Raw genomic sequence first — 6,731 nt, 5'->3', positions numbered from 1 at the left:
GTTGGGACAGGACAGAACCGTATCCAGTGCCTTGGTAGAGACGTTAGGACAGAACCGTACCCAGTGCCTTGGTAGAGATGTTGGGACAGAACCGTACCCAGTGCCTTGGTAGAGACGTTGGGACAGGACAGAACCTGTGGTGCCATTTAGTGGTGCTCTGGCACTACCCTCAGCTGGCACAGGGACGACTTCCTCCTAGCATTCCTGGAGGGCACCCTGCTCACTGAAACCAGCACTCCGTAACAGGGCGAGGCCTGTGTGAGTGTGTGTGTGTGTGTGTGTGTGTGTGTGTGTGTGTGTGTGTGAGAGTGTGTGTGTGTGGTTGTGTGTGTGTGTGTGTGTGTGTGTGTGTGTGTGTGTGTGTGTGGTTGTGTGTGTGAGTGTGAGTGTGAGTGTGAGTGTGAGTGTGTGTGTGTGTGTGTGTGTGTGTGTGTGTGTGTGTGTGGTTGTGTGGTGACATGCCTGCTGTGTGTTCCAGGTGAAGAAGCTGAACGGTGTGATAGTTGAGAAGAAGTCGGCCCTTGCTCCCCTCATTAAAGAGCTGAGACCTCTGCGACAGGAGTGCCAGGTGAGGACACACACACACACACACACACACACACACACACACACACACACACACACACACCATAGCACCCAGGGCCTCAGCTGGATCTGACTGGCACATGGGGAGCACTTTACAAACACACACACACACACACACACACACACACTCACACACATAAAATGTTTACATTCCTTTAACAAAGATTTTACATCACAGAAGGTGTAGATGTACAAAACACCCTTTAAGTAAGTGTGTATAGATAACCCATAACTAACTTGGTTGTGTGTGTGTGTGTGTGTGTGTGTGTGTGTGTGTGTGTGTGTGTGTGTGTGTGTGTGTCCGTGCACAGGAACTGACTCAAGAATACGATGAGAAGAAAGGCCAGTATGACACCTGTTCTGCAGGTCTGGAGAGCAACAGGTCCAAACTTGAACAGGTGCTTCACACACACACACACACACACACACACACACACACACACACACAGAACCACCCTTCTTGTTAAGATTAAATACACGAATACACCCCCACACACTCTTTCCACAGTGCTCTCCACAGCTCTCCCGCCCACGCATTAGCAGCAGCAAAGCCACTGGCTTCAGAATGTTGGAGTGGACGACTCATGCTCAACGTTCTGTCTAAGCAGAAAACAAGATAAAGTCATAGGTTACCACTCCAAGAACGGAAAATGTCATAGGCTACCACTACAAGAACGGAAAATGTCATAGGCTAGCACTCCAAGAACGGAACATGTCATAGGCTACCACTCCAAGAACAGAAGATGTCATACGCTACCACTCCAAGAATGGAAGATGTCATTGGCTACCATTGCAAGAATGGAAGATGTCATTGGCTACCATTGCAAGAATGGAAGCTGTCATAGGCTACCACTCCAAGAATGGAAGATGTTATAGGCCACTCCAAGATCAGCATTTCAAAAACACACACACACGTTTTCAATTCACGCCGTCACCTCAACACTGCCGTGGGTTTAGTACTGTTAGCAGTGGGGATGAGAGCAGTGTCATTATGTGTGTGTGTGTGTGTGTGTGTGTGTGTGTGTGTGTGTGTGTGTGTGTGTGTGTGTGTGTGTGTGTGTGTGTGTGTGTGTGTGTGTTATAGGAGGTCAGAGGTTTACGAGAGGAGGTGGACCAGGAGGAGAACCGATACCACTACATCAACTGCATGAAGGAGGTGAACAACCTGCCTACACCCTAACCTTTATACTTCACCTACACCTGCCTACACCTGCCTACACCCTAACCCTTATACTTCACCTACACCTGCCTACACCTGTCTACACCCTAACCTTTATACTTCACCTACACCTGTCTACACCCTAACCTTTATACTTCACCTACACCTGCCTACACCTGCCTACACCCTAACCCTTATACTTCACCTACACCTGCCTACACCTGTCTACACCCTAACCTTTATACTTCACCTACACCTGTCTACACCCTAACCTTTATACTTCACCTACACCTGCCTACACCTGTCTACACCCTAACCTTTATACTTCACCTACACCTGCCTACACCTGTCTACACCCTAACCTTTATACTTCACCTACACCTGCCTACACCCTAACCCTTATACTTCACCTACACCTGCCTACACCCTAACCTTTATACTTCACCTACACCTGCCTACACCCTAACCCTTATACTTCACCTACACCTGCCTACACCCTAACCCTTATACTTCACCTACACCTGCCTACACCCTAACCCTTATACTTCATCTACACCTGCCTACACCTGCCTACACCCTAACCCTTATACTTCACCTACACCTGCCTACACCCTAACCCACATGTACAACTGTCTACAGCTCCACCGGTCTATACCTGCTCTAACCCCACCTCTCCATACCTCTCTCTCTCTCGCTCGCTCTCTCTCTCTCTCTCTCTCTGTCTCTCTGTTTTTCTCTCTCTGTCTCTCTCCGTGTCTCAGGTGTTTGAGGTGCAGATGCAGAGAGTTGCTGAGGAGATGAAGGCGTATGTCTCCTCTGATCCTCAAGAGAGAAGGAAGACAGTCAGGTACACACACACACACACACACACACACACACACAATTGCCTAAAACAAGACACAAAAATACTCACCGTGAAGGCACACAACCAGAAACTCCTGTTACTCACCACACCATCTCATCCAGAAAGTTATTTTACCACACACACACACCATGCTCATTTAGAGTTCAGCCTGAAGGCATTCTGGTCTTCTGTCCCAGCATGTCCTGTTTGTTTGCCCTGCTCCAAGTTTTGTGTTTCATGGCTTTGGTTGGTTGGTTGGTTGGTTGGTGGCACACACACACACACACTCTCTCTCTCTCTCACACTCTCTCACACACACACACACACACACACACACACACACTCTCTCTCATGTTTTGGTGTGATGAAAGCAGCAGTGTGTACCAGCCTTGGGATCACTGGAATGTTTGTTTTATTGAATTATAGTTTGATGCAGTGGGACCTTTGATGTTGATGGGCAGTAAAAAGATCTTTTAAATATTTACTTAAACAGTACTTTTGGGTTTGAATGCAGAAATTAGTGTTTGATCATTGCAGTTTAACAGCATTTATTCTCTTTTGATGTGTGTGTGTGTGTGTGTGTGTGTGTGTGGAGTTGACCTCTCTGTGACCTCTGCTGTTTTTAGGGACCAGTACATGAAGCAAATAGCAGAGCAGGAGTCCTTGGGCAAGGTAAGCTGGCGGCAATCTCTGGGTTTCCCTGTGCCCAGCCCTCTTAAGCACAGGGAGTTTGCCATCTCTCCGAAACCCCCAAACACACACACACACTCACTTTCTCTCTCACACACACCAGCCCTGCCTTATGAACACACACAAACATTCACTCACACACACACACGCACACACACACACACACAAACACACACACACACACACACACACATACACACACCCATGTGACTGGTGTAATCTCTGTGTGGTAAGAGCTCGTTCTCTACAGCATTCCTGCTAAACCATTTGGGGCATCGGTGTAACCGAGACCCCCTGCTCTGTGCCAGGGTGGTGGTGGGGGGTGGGCAGGACACAGGGGCCACAAGGGGCTCCCCCCCATCCAGAGGAACACCACTACTCCGCAATATCACCCCTTCACCCCTGTCTCTGCCCACATCAACCCCGCAATATACCCCCTGTCTGTGCTAACATCTGACATTACTATGGAGCTAGTCCATACTACAGGGAGTTGTAGTCTTTTTTTCCCAAAAGGAAGAGCACTTCAAAAGATCAGTGTTGGCTATGCTGAAAGACAGGAACAGACCGTCTTGGCCAGGGGCAGCTATTGCTATTAATGCCATTTGGATGGACATCGTACTTTTTTTTGTGGTTGAGATAGACTTGCAGATCCTTCTGGAATGGACTGATAACTATACATAGAATAGACTGACTGACCGTTGCCTTGTGTAGGAAATCATTGCTGCTTATGGAAGGAAAATAAACCTTATGGTCCTGTGATCTCACAGTATCCTCCTGTCCAGATCTGGCCTCCTGCACTTGACATGAAACACGCTGTCAAAACGTAGCGCTTAATCTGGTTAACCGCCATAATCTGGTACCTTTCTGACCTTTTGACCTCTAGATAAACCACTTACACTGCTAACATCCTTCCTCTTTGTGGTCAGATTTTCTTAACTGCTGGTGGAGCGCTTAAAGTTAAAGGTTTGTGGCTGTGGTCCAAGAGCTCTTTTCAGCTGCTGTAATATGAAGCTTTCACACTGGTATCTGTCAATGGTATCTGTGTAGTTTAATCAGCTGCAACATCTGACCGTGATCCCTGACAAAACAGAAACTGGTTGCAGCTGCACCTGTGAGCATTTGCAAATTTCACCTTTGTTTGCCAAATGTCTGTGGGTATTTAAAGCGTATGACTCTGCAGTTTCCCCATCGACTATGTCACTGCTTGGCTGAATTGGTGTAGTTCAGCACTGAGAAGACCTCTAACTTAACTTTCCATTCCCCTGTCCTGTCCTTCTCTCTCCTCCTCTCCTCTCTTCTCCTTTTCTCTACTTCTATTTAATCTTTCCTCCTCTTCTCTCCCATCCTCTCTCTCAATCTCTCCTCCTCCTCTCCTCTCCTTTCCTTCTCTCTACTTCTATTTAATCTTTCCTCCTCTTCTCTCTCCTCTCCTCTCTCCTCCTCTCTTCTCTACTTCTATTTCATCTTTCCTCTTCTTCTCTCGCCTCCTCTCCTCTCCTTCTCTCTACTTCTATTTAATCTTTCCTCCTCTTCTCTCCCCTCCTCTCTCAATCTCTCCTCCTCCTCTCCTCTCCTTTTCTCTACTTCTATTTCATCTTTCCTCCTCTTCTCTCCCCTCCTCTCTCTCAATCTCTCTTCCTCCTCTCCTCTCCTTTTCTCTACTTCTATTTAATCTTTCCTCCTCTTCTCTCCCCTCCTCTCTCAATCTCTCCTCCTCCTCCTCTCTTATCTACTTCTATTTCATCTGTCCTCTTCTTCTCTCGCCTCCTCTCTCCATCTCTCCTCCTCCTCCTCTCCTCTCTTTTTCTCTCCTCCTCCTCTCCTCTTCTACAGAAGCTTCGAGAGCAGCAGAAGGTGGTGCGTGAGAGCCACGGGCCCAACATGAAGCAGGTGAAGATGTGGACGGACCTGGAGCAGCTGATGGAGTGCAAGCAGCAGTGCTTCCTGCGGGCGCAGAGCCAGGCCTCCATCGGGCAGGTCATCCAGGAGGGGGGCGAGGACCGTCTGGTGCTATAAGCCCCCCCCCCCCCCCCCGACCCCCCCACCCCACCCCACACATCAGCCCAGCACTATTACTGGGGGGGGGGGGTACATGATGGCTGCCTCCTGTCGCCTGCCACAGTTAACACAGTCTCCGTTTATTTATCAGTTAACCCACTCCATCCACTTTTGATTCTGTTCTATGAAAGCATTTATCAGTTTTCTCGTGTTGTTTCGTGTGTTGTACTAAGTCCCTCGCAGTGAAACGGTGTTCCGTGCCGCGCGCAAGTGCTTTTATCACTGCTGTAGAGAGAGATCTTCCGGTGTTCCGGTGTGGATACGGCTGCGGTGCCGCCCGAAGCCCAGACGGGGAGAGAGGCTGTCTCGGGAGGTGTCTGCCGGATAAGTGTGTTAACCCTCCACTGGCCTGCCGACCGACTCCATCCCTCACACATCTGCGGGAGCCGAGCTGTAGTCGCTGTCTCTACAGATAACGGCAGACAAAGTGTTACACGCGCGGAGCTGCTCTGCAGGGCTATTTTGGGAAACAACAGCGGATGACCTTGGGAACAGGAGCTGTCCAAGTTTGGAATTCGGCGGGACTGTAGGTTTGGGAGAGAGTGGCTGAGGTTGTAGGGCTGACCACTGTCCCTCTCTCTCTCCCACCTGAATGAAACACTACCACCTGAATTAAACACTACCACCTGAATTAAACATTACCACCTGAATTAATATTCTCCCATTTGTATTTTAAACACAGATCAATAAATAGCTCACATGTCATGCAGTGCAAAGGCTTTTTATTCATTTCCATTTAAGTGCCCAAACTGTATTTGATTCTTCATTCTTTAATTCTGCTTTAATTTACCTGCATAGGATCAATAAAGGTCACCTGTCCAGTACACGCAGAAGCTAATCGATATCCTACCAATAATGCATTTTGTGGCATGGTGGTTACAGGGGGGGGGGGGGGGGGGGGGATTTTAATTCGTTTAATTCTTATTTTCAGTGTTTGAAACATGATGTTATGATTTAATTTCTATACCCTAGTACATAATTGAGTCATGGCGCAGGTTTAACATTGAAACTAGTCCTGACGACTTAGTTCCACAGCGTTTTCCCCGTCATGGAGCTAAGCTTCATTCCAGCGCTCTGCTTTGCTGAGGGCCAGAGGTCTTTGTTATCTTGTCATGGTCTCTGGATCTTTAGCCATTTGTGAGGAGCCTAATTTTGGCTGCGTAGGTTTTCAGCATGCATTGATCGATGCTGCATGTAAACTTCAACTGCGGAACACTCTGCCGGGACACGAGCGGGGCATTCCCCGCGTGCAAGCTGGGGGTAAATTTAGGAGGCCCTTACCCCCGATGCCCTCACATCCCCACTCTCGCTCTCTCGGTGAAACGTAACTGGATATCCCGTTGACAGCCGCGGTTACTGATTTGTGCGCCAACTGGACCGGCCGGTGAATTCTCT

The 6,731-nt window shown here is 48.5% G+C and overlaps 1 protein-coding gene across 1 annotated transcript in view; it reads left to right on the top strand.

The window, feature by feature from the left end:
• The window catches only part of ift81 (intraflagellar transport 81 homolog), a 23,837-nt gene extending 17,796 nt beyond the window's left edge, over window positions 1-6,041 (top strand). Inside the window, exons 13-18 of the mRNA XM_012817791.3 lie at window positions 479-568; window positions 897-983; window positions 1,670-1,741; window positions 2,506-2,591; window positions 3,215-3,260; window positions 5,112-6,041. Of these exons, the coding sequence (XP_012673245.1) occupies window positions 479-568; window positions 897-983; window positions 1,670-1,741; window positions 2,506-2,591; window positions 3,215-3,260; window positions 5,112-5,294 (564 nt within the window). The 3' untranslated portion in view covers window positions 5,295-6,041. The remainder of the gene's footprint in view (window positions 1-478; window positions 569-896; window positions 984-1,669; window positions 1,742-2,505; window positions 2,592-3,214; window positions 3,261-5,111) is intronic.
• Window positions 6,042-6,731: the final 690 nt, after the last annotated feature.

The sequence above is a fragment of the Clupea harengus genome, chromosome 7 (assembly GCF_900700415.2).
Source record: "Clupea harengus chromosome 7, Ch_v2.0.2, whole genome shotgun sequence".
Lineage (NCBI taxonomy): Eukaryota > Metazoa > Chordata > Actinopteri > Clupeiformes > Clupeidae > Clupea > Clupea harengus.
Note: the sequence above shows the minus strand (reverse complement) of the source record. Positions and strands in the feature narration are given on the sequence as shown.